Source organism: Indicator indicator, chromosome 34, assembly GCF_027791375.1.
Source record: "Indicator indicator isolate 239-I01 chromosome 34, UM_Iind_1.1, whole genome shotgun sequence".
In the NCBI taxonomy this organism is placed as follows: domain Eukaryota; kingdom Metazoa; phylum Chordata; class Aves; order Piciformes; family Indicatoridae; genus Indicator; species Indicator indicator.
Genome location: NC_072043.1, coordinates 8050727 through 8066883, shown reverse-complemented (window position 1 = coordinate 8066883; position 16157 = coordinate 8050727). Strand labels below are relative to the sequence as shown.

Below are 16157 nucleotides of genomic sequence, written 5' to 3'. Positions count from 1 at the left end.
GGATGGAAATCCTGGGCTCATGGCTTCACCTTGCTGCCACACTCAGCAAAGGGACCACAAGCAGGCCAGGCTGTTGGACCTTTCCATGTGAGAGGTTGTCCCCCAAGGCTGGTATGAACATGTAGAGCCATGGCAGTGCTGCCACCCTGTGCAGTGCTGCAACCCTGTGCAGTGCTGCTCCAGAGGGCTGGAGCTGCTCTGCTCTGGAGACAGCCTGAGAGAGTTGGGGTTGTGCAGGCTGGAGAGGAGAAGGCTCCAAGGAGACCTTCTTGTGGCCTTCCAGGATCTGAAGGGGGCTCCAAGAAAGCTGGGGAGGGACTTTTGAGGGTGTCAGGGAGTGATAGGACTGGGGGGGATGGAGCAAAAGTAGAAGTGGGGAGATTGAGATTGGATGTTAGGAAGAAGTTGTTCCCCATGAGGGTGGTGAGAGCCTGGCAGAGGTTGCCCAGGGAGGTGGTGGAAGCCTCATCCCTGGAGGGTTTTGCAGCCAGGCTGGATGTGGCTGTGAGCAACCTGCTGTGGTGTGAGGTGTCCCTGCCCATGGCAGGGGGGTTGGGACTGGCTGAGCCTTGAGGTCCCTTCCAACCCAAAGCATTCTATGATACTCTGTCAGTGCTGTCACTCTGTGCTGTGCAGCCCCAGGGCCTTTGCAGTGTTATTGATTTGACCTCTTTTAAATTTCAGCAGCTTCTCAAGAGGCAGAGTTAGGAATGCAGACTGTGTAAGTAACACCCTCCCCAGCTCAGGCACACACACTGTGCCTCCTGTCTCCTGAGCAGAGAAGGAAGGTTGGACCATCTGTGCTTTGGGGGAACTCTTCTTTCTCTTCTCCTTTCTCACCCCTCTTTCTTTCTCCTCTTCCATGCTGTGGGCACCACACCAGCTCTGCTTCTTCCTCCCCCTCGTAGGTGTGCATTTTCTTGCCTGGTTGGGGGCTCTCACTGGCTGGCTCTTGGGATTTGTGTTCTCTTTTGTTGGTTTTTACCCCCCTCACACACACACACCTTCCATTGATCTGGGGATTGTTGTGAGGCTGTCTGGTGGACCTGAGGCTGCTGCACACCTTTGTGCTGTGGTGTCTGCTTCATGCTGGAGGGCTGGGGACAGGCAGTGCTTCCTGGCAGGGAGAGCTTAATTCAGGAGGATTTAGCTCTTGAGTGTTAGCTCAGCAGAAGTCACACCAAGCCCCTAAACTCATCCCATCAGCCAAGAGAGTGTCTGCAGGTGGCTCTGTGCCCTGCTGCCAGGCAGTAACCTGCTGCTGCTCTCTGTCTCAGACCCTCCGCAGGTGCTACAGCCGAGTGAAGGAGCACGGCGTGGGCAAGAGGAAAAGCAGCTACACCTTTGAGCAGCTGGAGCAGGTGTTTGGGCAGGGGGGATGGGACTCACAGCCCTGCCAGCCTGTCCTCATCAACAGCAGTGGCCTCTACCAGGAGCTGGAGTCGGATGGCAGCACCATGGAGGAGTACTCCCAGGAGGATTGGGGAAACCACAGCCAGGAGCTCCACTGCTACCAGACTGGAGAGCAGGAGCTGGGTAAGAAAGCTTTGATTGCAGCATCCTGAGCTAAAAACAGCCTGCCAGGCAGCACAGCTGGCCAGACTGGAGAGCTGGGCACAGGAACCTCCTGAAGGTCAGGCAGGGTGAGGGCAGGGTCCTGCCCCTGGGGAGCAACAATCTCCTGCAGCAGCACAGGGCAGGGGGGAGCTGCTGGGAAGCAGCTGCAAGGAGAAGGAGCTGGGAGTGCTGGGGGCCAAGAAGGTGCCCAGGAGCAGCAATGTGGCCTGGGGGCCAAGAAGGCCAAGGGTGTCCTGGGGGCATGGAGAAGAGTGTGGGCAGCAGGGCAAGGGAGGTTCTCCTCCACCTCTGCCCTGCCCTGCCCTGCTGAGGCCACAGCTGCAGTCCTGGGGGCAGTTCTGTGCTCCCCAGTTGCAGAGGGACAGAGAAGTGCTGGAGAGAGTCCAGGGGAGGCTGGGAAGCTGCTGAGGGGCCTGGAGCAGCTGTGTGAGGAGCAAAGGCTGAGAGCCCTGGGGCTGAGAGCCTGCAGAAGAGCAGCCCCAGAGGGCATCTGAGCACTGCTCAGCAAGAGCTAAAGGGCCCCTGGGGGGCAAGAGGCTGTGGCCAGACTCTGCTGAGTGGTGCCCAGGGCCAGGCCAAGGGGCAATGGGAACAGACTGGACCCCAGGAGGCTCCAGCTGAATAGGAGGAGAAAGTTGTTTGTTGTGAGGGTGCTGGAGGGCTGGAGCAGGCTGGCCAGAGAGGTTGTGGAGTGTCCTTGTGTGGAGAGCTTCCAACCCCCCCTGGGCATTGTGCCCCTGGGCAAGCTGCTGTGGGTGAGGATCTGACCAGATGATCTCCAGAGGTGCCTTCCCATCTCACCACACTGACTCTATCTGGGTACCACCTTTCCTGTTCTCAAGGTTCTACACAGCCTCTTGATGTTCTAGGAGAGAAGAGGAAGCAGTTCCTCAGTTCATCAGTAAAAGCAAAATGTAGTTCCCAAAGTGATTTAGGAGCAGGACTTGAGCTGAGGGCCTGGCAGGAGGAGGGGAGGGATGGAGAGCTGCCTGGCCAGGAGTGGTTGAGGAGGAGGTGACACATTCCCTGTCTGTGCTCCTCCTGCTCAGTGTCACTGCCCCTTGCAGCACTAGGTTGACATTTTCCCCTTCTCCTCCTTTGGGGGTCCTTGGGCACCAGCTGAGCCTCAGTGTCACCATCCCCTGAACTTCTGAGCAGAGCTTCACACTGCTGCTGCCAGCCCCAAGCACTGTGGGAAGTGTTGCTCCTTGTGTTGGTGTGAGCTGAAATTCCCCCCCCACCAACAATAACCAGGCTAGCCCAGTCTGGAAGCAAATGAAAAGCTGTATTTACAAGCAGAGTCTAAAATCTACAATGAAATGCAATGAATATGTACAAATATACAAAATTCACAACATTCATAAATATATACAATCAACAGAAAAAGCACAATCGATCTCCCTTTGCTTCCCCCCAAGGGGACCCTCCCAAAGGGGCCTCCCTCTCCCAGGAGCTTCCCCCCCAGACCCCCCTGGACAGAGAAGCAGAGTTAGTTAAGCAGAAAATTGTTAACTTAGCTGCCAAGGTCAGTGTGTTATCTTCAGCCAGAAGAGAAGAAGAAACAGCAGCCAGACAGCCCAGCAACTGCCCCCACTGCCGAACGCAGAATGTGCCGAATGCCCACTTTGTTTTGGGTAATAGTTCTTAAACATTTCTATCTATCCAATGGAAGTGTTTAGAACAATCGTTATTTTGCTTTCTTACACCCAATAGTGACTTATTTACATTCTTTCACTTTCTCTGTTTTGAACTTTGCAAGGAAAAATTAAAAAGACAGTTTCAAACCATCACAGTCCACCCCTTCTAAACAATTCCATTGGCTGCTACTATCATTTATCTAATCTAAAATAATATCTACAACAACATCTGAATAAAGACCATAGTCCATTCCGGCTATTTCAGATGTAGATGATTCAAAAGAGTCAAATCACAGGAAAAACAGCAAACAGCTTGTTTCCTCGCAGATGGAGCGAAGAAAGGAACAGGAACTCTCAGGTGACTCAGGGCTCTCAGGGTTCGTGCACTGTAGATCTCATGAACTCTCCTCTTGGCCGCGATGCTGTATCTGCGCAACACTCTGAATTTAACCTCTCTCAGCCAAAGTTAGATTTCTTTGTGGAATACGCTGAATTTCACCATTTTCTTGCATCACCCAATAGGTGTGACCAGGACCTTCAGCAGAAACCACCCCTCGGACAGGTTTGGCCTCTCCTGAAGGAGAAAATACCCAAACAGTTTTGCCTAACAGATTCTTTTCTCTGATAACAGGAACTCTATCACCTTCTTCCTTTCGCAACAAATCTGATTGGGCAGGTCCAGCTCGATTCACTGAACCTCTACTATTCACCAACCAGGTTGCTTGTGCTAAATGTTTCTCCCAGTTTTTCAAAGATCCACCCCCCATGGCTTTGAGAGTGGTTTTCAGCAAACCATTGTAGCGTTCGATCTTCCCTGCAGCTGGTGCATAGTAGGGAATGTGGAATATCCACTCGATGCCGTGCTCTTTGGCCCAGTTTTTTACAAGATTGTTCTTGAAATGAGTTCCGTTGTCTGACTCAATCCTCTCTGGAGTTCCGTGTCTCCACAGGATTTGTCTCTCCAGGCCAAGAATGGTGTTACGTGCAGTTGCATGAGGAACTGGATAAGTTTCCAGCCATCCAGTGCTTGCCTCTACCATAGTCAGCACATACTGCTTACCAGATCGAGAACGAGGTAGAGTGATGTAGTCAATCTGCCAGGCTTCACCATACTTGTACTTGGACCATCGGTCACCGTTCCACAAGGGCTTGATCCGCTTTGCCTGCTTAATAGCAGCACAAATGTCACAGTCATGGATGACTTGTGTGATAGCATCCATGGAAATGTCAATGGATCTGTCACGAGCCCATCGGTAGGTTGCATCTCTGCCTTGATGTCCTGACGAGTCATGGGCCCACCGAGCTAAGAACAGCTCACCTCGGTGTTTCCAGTCAAGATCAGGATCAGGATCAGAGTTTGTGTCCACCTGGGAAACTCTTGCAGCTAGATCTGCCTGATGGTTGTGTTGTTGTTCCTCAGTAGCTTTGCTCTTAGGAATGTGAGCATCGATGTGTCTCACTTTCACTGGGATTCTCTCAATGTGAGCAGCAATGTCTTGCCACAGATCTGCAGCCCAGATTGGCTTTCCTTTCCTCTGCCAGCCATTCTTCTTCCAGTCTTTCAGCCAACCCCACAAGGCATTGGCTACCATCCACGAGTCAGTGTAGAGATAAAGCTTTGGCCATCTCTCACGTTCAGCTACGTTAAGAGCTAGCTGGACAGCTTTTACCTCTGCACATTGACTGGATTCTCCTTCTCCATCTCTCGCTTCTGCAACTCTGCGCGTTGGGCTCCACACTGCAGATTTCCATCTCCGCTTGTTCCCAACAAGACGACAGGAACCGTCTGTGAACAAAGCATATCTCTTTTCATCATCAGACAGATCACTGTAAGGAGGAGCTTCCTCAGCACGAGTTACTCTCTCCTCTGGAGGTTTTGCACAGCTTGTGCCTTCTGGCCAGTTTGTGATCACCTCCACCAAACCAGGCCTTTCGAGATTTCCCATTCGAGCTCTCTGTGTTATCAGAGCCATCCACTTAGACCAGGTAGCATCTGTTGCATGATGTGGTGAAGAACCTTTGCCTTTGAACATCCAATTCAGAACTGGCAATCTAGGAGCTAGAAGAAGTTGTGACTCAGTTCCGATCACTTCAGAAGCAGCTTTCACTCCTTCATAAGCAGCTAAAATCTCTTTCTCTGTTGGAGTGTAGTTTGCCTCTGAGCCTCTGTAGCCACGACCCCAGAAACCAAGAGGACGTCCTCGTGTCTCCCCTGGAGCTCTTTGCCATAAGCACCAGGTTGGACCATTGTCACTCGCGGCCGTGTACAGAATGTTCTTAATGTCTGGACCAGTTCGGACAGGTCCCAGACCCATCGCTTGGACTACCTCTCGCTTGATCTGGTCAAAGGCTGCTTGTTGCTCAGGACCCCATTGGAAACTGTTTCTCTTTCGAGTCACATCATAGAGAGGTTTCACAATCTGACTGTATCCAGGAATGTGCAGTCTCCAAAATCCCACTATGCCTAAGAAACGCAGAGTTTCTTTCTTGTTGATGGGATTTGCCATGGTGGAGACTCTGTTTATCACATCCATTGGGATGTGACGGCGACCATCTTGCCACCGCACTCCCAGAAACTGGATTTCTCTGGCAGGTCCTTTCACCTTGTCTCGCTTGATAGCGAAACCAGCTTGCAAGAGAATGTCAAGGATTTTGTTACCTTTCTCGAAGACTTCTTCAGCAGTCTCACCCCAGACGATGATGTCATCGATGAACTGAATGTGTTCTGGAGCTCCACCTTTCTCCAGAGCATCATGGATCACTGCATGGCAGATGGTTGAACTGTGAATCCACCCCTGGGGCAAACGATTGAATGTGTACTGAATGCCTCTCCAGGTGAAAGCAAACTGAGTCCTGCATTCCTCTGCTATGGGAATAGAGAAGAAAGCATTAGCAATGTCTATGGTAGCATACCATTTGGCCTGCTTGGATTCCAGCTCATATTGGAGTTCCATCATGTCTGGTACAGCTGCACTCATGGGTGGAGTTACTTCATTCAAGGCACGGAAATCAACTGTCAGACGCCACTCTCCATTCTGCTTTCTCACAGGCCAGATTGGACTGTTGAAAGGTGAATGAGTTTTGCTGATGACCTTCTGACTCTCCAACTGACGAATCAAGTTTTGAATGGGCACCAAAGAGTCACGGTTGGTTCTGTATTGTCTGTGATGTACAGTTTGAGAAGCAACCGGCAGCTTTACATCCTCTATCTCATGTTGTCCAACAACTGCAGATTCATCTGAAAGCTCAGGTCTAATGGACAACTTCAATTTTCCTCCATCAATTTCTACAGTTGCTATTCCAAAAGCCCATTTGTAACCCTTAGGGTCTTTAAAACGCCCTTCTCTCAGAAAGTCAATTCCCAAAATACAAGGTGCATTAGGACCTGTTACAATAGTGTGTTTCTTCCACTGCTTCCCAGTTAAACTTATATCAACCTCTATCTTAAACAACTCTTGAGATCCACCAGTGACTCCCTGAATAGTTATAGATTCTCCCCCTTGATAATTTGATGGTATTATGGTGCACTGAGCTCCTGTGTCAACCAAGGCCCTGTACTTCTGAAATTCTGAAGTGCCAGGCCACTGGATGTACACATCCCAATAGATTCTGTTATCTCCATTATCCCTTACCTCCCCCTGGCGGAAGGCAGGGCACTCCTAATTGTGGGGATTACCTCCACATGTACAGCCGGCACAATGTCCAGCACCAGAATTAGGATCACTGTTGGAGCTATCAGAGTTGTTCTGGGAAACTGAGGAAGCGACAGCTACCCTCCTGGTATTGCTACCTCGGGATCTGCCTCTCTGCAGCTCCCGTAACCTCTTGAAAAGATCAGAAGTTGGTTGACCATCCCATCTGTTCATGTTCTCACCAAACTGATCACGCAGAGTTATCCAGATACTGCCACGTGATTGCCTCTGCTGTCTGTTTTGGTTTGACCTATTCTGGAATGGCCTTCTTGGAGCACGTCTGTTCCTAACAGCTGAAACTTGTATCCATCTGGAGGAAGAGGAATTAGAATCATCCCCCTTCATCAAGTTGGATATGGAGGTTTTAAGTTCCTCCTTCAGCTCTTTCATGCAATTCTCCATCTTTCCAGACAGAGTTTCAATGGCTGAAACCAAAGAAGTACGTGCAAGACTATCCTCCAACTGCCTCATTTGGTCAGTGAAATGGCCAACAGTAGGAGGTGCTCCACCATAATTTCTTGCCACAATCCTGCTTGCCAGAATAGTAGCATAATTAGGAGGAGCAAGCTTAATGAGCTTTTTGGCAAGGCCTGTTCCAACAGGAATTTCATCAGGATTCAGAGTCTTATGATCTCCATACATTACTTCTCTCACAGCAAACTCTCTCAGACGCTTGATTCCCTCAGCTATTGTGGTCCAAGGCTTAGGGTTCCATGGTAAATCATCTCTGCTGGGGTACCTCAGGGAGACTGCCAGTAGGAGGCGTGCCCACAGAGAAACTTTACCAATGCACTTGCCTAGGTGCCTGTCTATGCCTGTATCCTTTGAGAGCATCCCCAACTGAGAGGCGGACTTGTCACCTACCACCAATGCTGGGGCTCCCATATCAAAACACCTGGCTAGCCAAGACAGGACTGGCTCATTATCTCCTGTGATGTAATCCTTCCTCACATGTCTAATTTCCTGTCTGGGTGCATTAGCTGACTGTATGTCATCCTCATCATCATCATCATCATCATCATCCTGAGGTCGCTGTCCCCATAATCCTATTTTAATCCTCCGTTGAATTTCTTTGAGTTCAGAGGCACTACCAGCAGTTGCTAATCTACCAGGGTCTACATCCTGACCTACATTTCCATCATCCATGTGGGGTCTCAAGAGGTCTACCAGAGTTTTAAGGCTAACCCTCTCTTCCTCATCAGAAGGATCTTTCTTAACAGAGGGACCCTGAGTAGAAGGACCCTCATCTCCATCTGCACCATCTCCTGCAGCATCTGCATCTCCTCCTGCAGCTCCTTTACGCTTTCTGGTTACAGTGGCCACCAAATTTACTGGCTTGGTTTTCACATTCACAGCAGAGTTGGAAGAGCAAGTAGCCTTATGTCTTTTTTGATACAGTGCTATCAGTAGCCATATGATTATTCCAAGAAGCAACAAAATTAAGATTAAGGCTAGTACAAGATATCTAGGGTACCACTGGTTACAAAGACCCTCTGTAGTTGTAAGAGGAGTAACAAACTCATATGTGTCTGCTAGCAGATCCATAGTTGAGTTACCATAGCTTCTTAGCCCAATAAGACCATAACAGAATTCACCAACATTCAGTAACTTGTTCTTAACCCAAAGAAATGACTTATATGCCACATATCTCACAATCTTATCTATCATGCAGGAAACAGCCCATCTGTAGACAATCACACTGATAACAGAGGAAATAAAATTACTCAAAATCCAAAACAGCTTCATTTTGCTTCCTAATCTGAGCAGAAATAAATCAAACAAGCAATCGAGCCCCGAGTTGGAGCGCCAAAAATAAAAAGTGTGTTGGTGTGAGCTGAAATTCCCCCCCCACCAACAATAACCAGGCTAGCCCAGTCTGGAAGCAAATGAAAAGCTGTATTTACAAGCAGAGTCTAAAATCTACAATGAAATGCAATGAATATGTACAAATATACAAAATTCACAACATTCACAAATATATACAATCAACAGAAAAAGCACAATCGATCTCCCTTTGCTTCCCCCCAAGGGGACCCTCCCAAAGGGGCCTCCCTCTCCCAGGAGCTTCCCCCCCAGACCCCCCTGGACAGAGAAGCAGAGTTAGTTAAGCAGAAAGTTGTTAACTTAGCTGCCAAGGTCAGTGTGTTATCTTCAGCCAGAAGAGAAGAAGAAACAGCAGCCAGACAGCCCAGCAACTGCCCCCACTGCCGAACGCAGAATGTGCAGAGTGCCTACTTTGTTTTGGGTAATAGTTCTTAAACATTTCTATCTATCCAATGGAAGTGTTTAGAACAATCGTTATTTTGCTTTCTTACACCCAATAGTGACTTATTTACATTCTTTCACTTTCTCTGTTTTGAACTTTGCAAGGAAAAATTAAAAAGACAGTTTCAAACCATCACACTCCTCCTGCCTGCATCCCCCAGACCCTGCTGGACCTCTGGAAATGTGCCCAGGCCAGGTGTGTGGCCTGCTCCCAGTGACAAAAGGAGCAAGAGGAGGGTGGAGGCTGAGGGCTGGAGTGAGCTCCTCCTGCTGCCTGCCTGAGGGAGTGAAGCCTGCAGCAGAATCGATGAATGAACTCAGCTGGAGCTTTGCTCACTGCTTCTGGCTCGTTGAGCTGGGAGGGAGGCAGCAAAGCTCCACATGCTGGGTGGAGAACACTCATGAGCTGAGCAGGCTGCTGAAGCAGGAGGGTTCCTTGAGCTTACAACCATAGAATTGGTTTGGTTGGAAGAGAGCTTCAGGATCACAGAGTCCAAACATGAGCCCAGCACTGCCAGGGCACCACCAAACCATGGCCCTCAGCACCCCTCCAGGGATGGGGACTTCACCACCTCCCTGGGCAGCCTGGGCCAGGCCTTGACAACCCTCAAGGGAGGAAATTGTTCCTCATGTCCAACCTAAACCTCCCCTGGAGCAGCTTGAGGCCATCTCCTCTTGTTCTATCCCTTTTTTTTTTGGGAGACCACTGACCACCTGGCTCCAGCCTCCTTGCAGGGAGCTGCAGAGAGCAATGAGGTCTCCCCTCAGCCTCCTCTTCTCCAGGCTCAACACCCCCAGCTCCCTCAGCTGCTCCTCCCCAACCCTCTTCTCCAGACCCTTCCCCAGCTTCCTTGCCCTTCTCTGCTCCTGCTCCAGCCTCTCAATGTCCTTCTGGCAGTCAGGAGCCCCAAACTGAAGCCAGCACTCAAGGGGTGGCCTCAGCAGTGCCCAGTCCAGGGGCACAATCCATGCCCTGCTCCTGCTGCCCACACCATTGCTGCTCCAGCCCAGGCTGCTGGTGCCCTTCTTGCCCACCTGGCCACCCCCTGCCTCATCTCCAGCTGCTGTCCCCCAGCACCCCCAGGGCCTTTCCTGATGGGCACTTTCCAGCCCCTCTGCCCCAGCCTGGAGCCTTCCTGGGGTTGTTGTGCCCCAAGGGCAGGACCCAGCCCTTGGCCTTGTTGAACCTCCTCCCATTGGTCTTGGCTCATCCCTGCAGCCTGGCCAGGTGCCTCTGCAGAGCCTCCAACCCTCCAGCAGATCAACACAGCCACCCAGCTTGGTGCCAGCTGCAGACTGCCTGAGGGAGCCTCCATGCCCTCACCCAGGTCATTGATGAAGACATTAAAGAGAGCTGGGCCCAGCACTGAGCCCTGGGGACACCTCCTGTGAGCAGCCCCCAGCTGGCTTTAGCTCCATCCCCAGCACTCCTGGGCCCAGTTGTTCCCCAGGGAAGCACCCAACTGCCCCAGCCCTCAGCAGCAGCTTCTCCAGGAGGATGCTGAGGCACACAAGTCCAAAGCTTTACTGAGGTCCAGCTGGACACATCCAGAGCCTGTCCCTCCCCCAGTGAGCACAGTTCTGGCTCCTGAGGACCAACCTCACAGCTGCTCTTTGCTCCCTGCATGGGAGTTGTTTTCCCAGTGGAAACTCCAGTTCAGAGCCAAGTGGTGAACTGGGCAGTGGCTCCTGCTGCAAGGAGGAGTTTTTGCTCTCCTGGTTTATGGAGTGAAGAAGGAAAAGGAGATACAGTCCCCAACCTGTGCACATCTCTGTGGTGAGCCAGGGTGAGAAGCTTGGATCCCAGTTTAACCTTTGTGCTTTGGGTGGTAGCCACATCCCAGTCCTTCCCCTGAGGCTTTAGAAGTCAGGAACAGGAGGGTGAGGACCAGGAGGAGCTGATCTGATGTTAGCAATCAGCTGAATGGAGCTGATTCTGCCCAGCTTGACTCCTTCTGGTGAGTCAAACCCTGCTGTCCTGCTTTGTCACCACCTTTGTGGCTGCATGGCTGCAAGAGTTGTGACCAACAGCTCCATGCCCAGCTGCAGAGCAGTGCCCACTGCAGCTCCTCAGGGCTCTGTCCTGGGCCCAGTGCTCTTTAACATCTTTGGGCACTGAGTGTACTCTCAGCAAGGCTGCTGATGGCACCAGGCTGGGTGGTGCTGGACTCCCTGGAGGGCAGGGATGGCATCCAGAAGGGTCTTGCCAGGCTGGAGAAGTGTCCCAGTGCCAGCTGCAAGAGGTTCACCAAGTCACAGTGCAAGGTCCTGTAGCTGGCACGGGCCAGCCCCAGGCACAAATCCAGGCTGGGTGCAGAGTGGGTTGAGAGCAGCCCTGAAGAAAGAGCCTTGGGGGTGCTGAGTGCTGAGCAGCTCCCCAGGAGCCAGCAGTGACCTCCTGCAGCCCTCAGGCAGCTGTGTGCTGGGCTGCAGCCAGAGCAGTGTGGGCAGAGGGGATTCTGCTCCTGGGCTCTGCTCTGCTGAGACCTCACCTCCAGTCCTGCCTCCAGCTCTGCTGTCCCCAGCAGGAGAAGGACACAGAGCTGTGGAGAGAGGCCAGAGGAGGCCACAAAGATGCTCCAAGGGCTGGAGCAGCTCTGCTGTGAGCACAGGCTGAGGGAGCTGGGGGGGTGCAGCCTGGAGAGGAGAAGGCTCCAGGGGGACCTCAGAGCTGCCTGAAAGGATCCTGCAGGAAGGCTGCAGAGAGATTTTTGCTGAGGGTGTCTGAGACAGGCCAAGGGGGAATGGTTTGGAGCTGAGGCAGAGCAGGGTTAGAGTGGAGCTGAGGAAGAAGTTGTTCAGCAGGAGGGAGGTGAGACTCTGGCACAGGCTGCCCAGGGAGGCTGTGGCTGCCTCCTGCCTGGGGTGTTGAAGGCCAGGCTGGATGAGACCTTGAGCAGCTGAGTCCAGCTGAGAGGTGTCCCTGGGCATGGCAGGAGGCTGCAGTGGATGATCCCTGAGGTCCCTTCCACCCTGAGCCATTCTAGGATTGGTTCCCTTCAGTCCATTGGGAGCCCTGGGCTGCTGCTGCCCTTCATGTGGGTGAGAGCAGCTCCCTGCCTGCAGCAGCTCCTGCAGCACAGGTGGCCTTGTTCTGCTGCTTGCTCTCCAAATGTCCCCTTCAAAGCCTTTTCTCCTCCTTTCCTCCTTGTTTCTCACAGTGCAGTTTGCAGTTAAATTGATTTGTGACTTCACAGCCAGCATCCACCTCTTGTCCTCATGGCCTGAAGGGTTTTGTCCTTGCAGAGTTGGTTCAGAGCTGACCTGAGCACATCTCCTCTGTGGAAAATCCCACTCAGTTATGGAAGATTTAGGAACTCTCTGGACCTCTAGGCTGAGGAAGCAGCTTTGGGTTTATTTTAGTTTCTATTTCCATCCTTGAAGGCCTGGGAAGGTTGGTTCCTCTCTGATGGTCTGCTGCCTTTTTTTCCCTTGCAGATGAGATGCCTACCCCGAAAAGAACACTAAAGATCAAACAGGAGTCTTCAGAAGACACCCAGTAAGTCATTTCTGGATGTTTGACCCTGCCCTGTCTCTCCCAAGGAGTGCTGTGCCGGAGGGGGAGGATGGTTGGAACTCCTAAGTGTGGTTAGAGCAAGATTCCTGCAGCTGGGTCTGCTTCAGGTACCTCACAACAGCTGCAGAGCTCCACAGCTCTGCTTCTTCAGGGCTTTGGTGAACCCACCAAGGCTCACTCCAGGAATCAAACAGGGACAGAGCACACCTGGGATGTGTGTGGGGAGGCTGCAAGGCTCAGCTCCTGGACCTCTTGGGCTGTATTTTTCCATTTGTCTGAAGTTTGGAGGTGAGGAAACATGAGGGAATGTTGTGCGTTTCTCCTCCTGGTTGAGAAACCAGGCTACAAAAGTTGGGATTTTTGTCATTTTGATGGCTTTGCAGAGCTGACTTGTAGCCTTGGGGACCAGTTAAAGCAGTGGCAAATACCATTTAGAATGCTTTGAGCACACAAACCTCCTTCCCTCACTGACACCAACACCAGGCAGTCAGAGGAATCAATCCTAGAATGGCTCAGGGTGGAAGGGACCTCAGGGATCATCCACTGCAGCCTCCTGCCATGCCCAGGGACACCTCTCAGCTGGACTCAGCTGCTCAAGGTCTCATCCAGCCTGGCACTGAACACCCCCAGGCAGGAGGCAGCCACAGCCTCCCTGGGCAGCCTGTGCCAGAGTCTCACCTCCCTCCTGCTGAAGAACTTCTTCCTCAGCTCCACTCTAACCCTGCTCTGCCTCAGCTCCAAACCATTCCCCTTTGGCCTGTCTCAGACACTCTCAGCAAAAATCTCTCTGCAGCCTTCCTGCAGGATCCCTTCAGGTCCTGGCAGGCAGCTCTGAGGTCCCCCTGGAGCCTTCTCCTCTCCAGACTGAACCCCCCCAGCTCCCTCAGCCTGTGCTCACAGCAGAGCTGCTCCAGCCCTTGGAGCATCTTTGTGGCCTCCTCTAGCCTCTCTCCAGCAGCTCTGTGTCCTTCTCCTGCTGGGGACACCAGAGCTGGAGGCAAGATTCCAATGGCTGAAGGGAGTTGAGACTCAGGGACTCTGCCCAGGGTGGCTGTGGTCTGTCCAGGGTTGCAGTGAGGCATCACAAAGTGAGTTGCAGACCATCTGGGGTCAGTTCCACCTAGGCTGCTGTGTCTGTAGGATGTTTCCCTGGTGGCAAATGACCTTCTGTAGGGTGTGAAGTCCTCACCACCATGTCCCTGGGTGGTGACACAAAGGAGGGGTTCACTCTAACCACGTGACAAAAAACTCCTCTAAAACCACAAAAACCTAAAGCTAACAAAAGAAGCTTTTGAGGCTGAGCTTCATCACCCTCCTGACTCCAGGTGCATCTTCACATTGCCCAAAGGTGACAGTGAGGAGTTAATTCCCTTTAGCTTCTCAAAGCCCTGGATTAATATATCTTCTCTTCTTTTTTTCTTTTCCAGTATCAGTGTTGCTGTTGCCTCTTGGAGCAGCTCTTTCTGGCATAATTTCATAGACTCACAGAATGGGTTGGGTTGGAAGGGAGCTCAAAGCTCATCCAGCTCCAACCCCCTGCCCTGGGCAGGGACACCTCCCACCAGCCCAGGGTGCTCAGGGCCTCATCCAGCCTGGCATGGAACACCTCCAGGCAGGGGACAGCCACAGCCTCCCTGGGCAACCTGTGCCAGTCTCTCCCCAGCCTCACTCCAAACAATTTCTTCCTCGTCTCCACTCTCAACCTCCCCTCTCCCAGCTCAAAGCCATTGTCCCTCATCCTGGCACTCCCAGCCCTTGTCCCAAGTCCCTCCCCAGCTCTCCTGGAGCCCCTTCAGGTCCTGGAAGGCTGCTCTGAGGTCTGCCTGGAGCCTTCTCTTCTCCAGGCTGAACAGCCCCAACTCTCCCAGCCTGGCCCCACAGGGGAGGTTCTCAGCCCTCTGATCATCTTGGTGGCCTCTGGACCCTCTCCATCAGCTCCAGGTCCTTGTGCTGGGGCACCAGAGCTGGAGACAGTGCTGCAGGTGGGGTCTGAGCAGAGCAGAGGAGGACATTTCCTCTCTTCATCCTGCTGCTCTCCTCTCTTTTGCTGCAGACCATTTTACCTTTCAAGGTGTGTTTTGGGGAGCTGCATTGAAAACAATCCTGATTTTTCTGAGACAGAAACTTGGACTGCCTGGATCTTCCAGGCCTTGCTGAGCAGAGGGATGGATGGGGCAGGCCTGCTAGATTCAGACCTTTCAGAATTCTCTGGTTGTGTTTTTTCCCCCCACAATGCACAGAACCCTCTGAAGTCTCAGGGTCTCAGGCTTTTTCTGAAGCCTGCAGGTGATCAGCCCCTGGTATGTGCTCAGTGGAAGCACAAAACATCTTCCAACTGCTGAAAATTCCTTTGTTTCCCCCAGTAGGAGAGCACAGAACTTGAAAATTCTGACTTAGTAGATCAGAAGCAGTCAGAAGAAAGAGGGAAGTTGGTATTAAGATACAGAACCTCAGCATGGTGAGATGGGAAGGGAGCTCTGGAGCTCATCCAGTCCAAGCCCTGCTCCAGCAGGGCACCCACAGCAGCTTGCCCAGGGGCACAATGCCCAGGGGGGGTTGGAAGCTCTCCACACAAGGACACTCCACAACCTCTCTGGCCAGCCTGCTCCAGCCCTCCAGCACCCTCACAACAAACAACTTTCTCCTCCTATTCAGCTGGAGCCTCCTGGGGTCCAGTCTGTGCCCAGTGCCCCTTGGCCTGGCCCTGGGCACCACTCAGCAGAGTCTGGCCACAGCCTCTTGCCCCCCAGGGGCCCTTTAGCTCTTGCTGAGCAGTGCTCAGATGCCCTCTGGGGCTGCTCTTCTGCAGGCTCTCAGCCCCAGGGCTCTCAGCCTTTGCTCCTCACACAGCTGCTCCAGGCCCCTCAGCAGCTTCCCAGCCTCCCCTGGACTCTCTCCAGCACTTCTCTGTCCCTCTGCAACTGGGGAGCACAGAACTGCCCCCAGGACTGCAGCTGTGGCCTCAGCAGGGCAGAGCGGAGGAGGAGGAGAACCTCCCTTGCCCTGCTGGCCTTGCTTCACACACCTGTAGCTCATTTCACAGCAGGTTGAGGCTTCAGCTCCTCAGGGCCTGTGCAGGTGTCCAGCAGAAATCAGCTCAATAGGATCAGAAGAGCTTCAGCAGCACTTTCCGCCCCTTGGCTGTAAACTCCTGCAGTGGAAATGTTGTGGCTTTGCTTCCTCCTGTCCTTCCCCTGGGATTTTGGAAGGGGTTTTGGAGCTTGCAATAAATGTGGGGAGCAGACCTGCACCCTGATGCTATCTTCTTAGGGCTGGAGAGTACTGCCAAGGTCCATGCTGTGGGAAGCTGAGCTCTGGGTGCTGGGATGGATCCTCCTCCTGCTGCAGCACACAAGGTTGGGGCTGCTGCTGCTGTCAGCTGGTAACAGACTGCAGGACCTGGGACTCCACTTCCCTGCTGCTGCCTGTGAGGGGTTCAGCTGCTCCTGCCAGCACTGGGACCTCATT

The 16157-nt window shown here is 52.5% G+C and overlaps 1 protein-coding gene across 2 annotated transcripts in view; it reads left to right on the top strand.

Moving 5' to 3' along the window:
* Positions 1 to 16157, top strand: part of MSANTD2 (Myb/SANT DNA binding domain containing 2) — a 38986-nt gene that overhangs the window by 16380 nt on the left and 6449 nt on the right. The window contains exons 2-3 of one of the 2 annotated variants that reach the window (XM_054395703.1): positions 1434 to 1536; positions 12611 to 12671. In XM_054395703.1, coding sequence (XP_054251678.1) covers positions 1434 to 1536; positions 12611 to 12671 — 164 coding nt within the window. Of the gene's footprint in view, positions 1 to 1277; positions 1537 to 12610; positions 12672 to 16157 lie in introns of both variants that reach the window. The other variant, XM_054395702.1, reaches the window with a different exon arrangement.